Source organism: Triticum dicoccoides, chromosome 1A, assembly GCF_002162155.2.
Source record: "Triticum dicoccoides isolate Atlit2015 ecotype Zavitan chromosome 1A, WEW_v2.0, whole genome shotgun sequence".
NCBI lineage: Eukaryota > Viridiplantae > Streptophyta > Magnoliopsida > Poales > Poaceae > Triticum > Triticum dicoccoides.
Window position 1 is genome coordinate 580,529,688 of NC_041380.1, and position 1,056 is coordinate 580,530,743.

The 1,056-nt window shown below is 47.6% G+C and overlaps 1 protein-coding gene across 1 annotated transcript in view; it reads right to left on the bottom strand.

Moving 5' to 3' along the window:
• LOC119356068 overlaps positions 1-1,056 on the bottom strand; it is a 71,063-nt gene that overhangs the window by 5,230 nt on the left and 64,777 nt on the right. Inside the window, exon 2 of the mRNA XM_037622970.1 lies at positions 652-980. Within this exon, the coding sequence (XP_037478867.1) occupies positions 652-980 (329 nt within the window). The remainder of the gene's footprint in view (positions 1-651; positions 981-1,056) is intronic.

Sequence of the window (1,056 nt, forward strand, 5' to 3'; positions counted from 1 at the left end):
TCCGACTCACCATACGGGAAACCACTCCATCTAATTTCCCTGCAACTACGATTCAGCAAGAGATCACAGGTAATCTAATTTGTTTTCCCAAATTCCGAGTTCAACGAAGGAGTTAGATACAGATTATCCATATGCTTATTCTGTCCATCATACTGTCCTGGATAGATAGCTTGGTTGTTCCACTCAATTGAAGACATGAATTAGATGCAAATAGTACTGCACTATACATCTAATTTTCCTGCAATTGCTTCATTAGATAGATAGCCTGAGTGTTCACCCAATTGTTCTTAACATTTTAAATATCACAAAATATATTTTGTAGCCATAAGCAATGATAAGCAAGCTCAATCACAATTTATGAATTGATATATACATGTATGCTCGCTCCATCTTGTAATCCTGTATTATATACTAAAATGCCTATGACTCAGAATCTATAAAAAAATATGTACACCCTTTGCCTGGTCCGCCCAATATTTTCTTTGAAGCTCCGCCACTTTTGCTAACCTTCAAGTTTTACCAATTTCAGGATTGGATGATCCTTGATGACCAGCGTTGTTTTTGAGGAACCCTTCCCAGATTAATTAATAGACTACATACATAGATTTTAGAGCTACACACCAATTTCTGCAGTGATCTAGGAAATATCACCTGTCAAATTCTCGTGGTTGGAGCAAGGAAGTAGAGAAGGCAGCGCTGTCCGGGGAAAGGCAGAGCTGCTTGCGAGGAGGGTCGACGCTCCGCTGCCTGGGGTAGAGGACGTAGAGGAGGGGTCCCCGCTAGGTTCTCTGGTGAAGCTTGTGGGGAGGAGGCCTGGTCGGGGAGGAAGCTCGCGAGATGGGTGGTGGTGAGGGAAGACATTCGGCGGAGGAGGGTGGTCGCCGCTTGTGGTCTGGAGTGGCGTCTCGGTGGCGCCGCTCTGGAGTGCTTGGGAAGGGGGACGACAGTGGTCTGGGTGGAGGGCGGCCGCCGGCTTGGATCTGGAGTGGTTGGCGGCTGCGGTCAATTCGGTGCTTGGCGCCGCCGCTCTGGCGTGGTTTGGGGCGACGGCGCAAG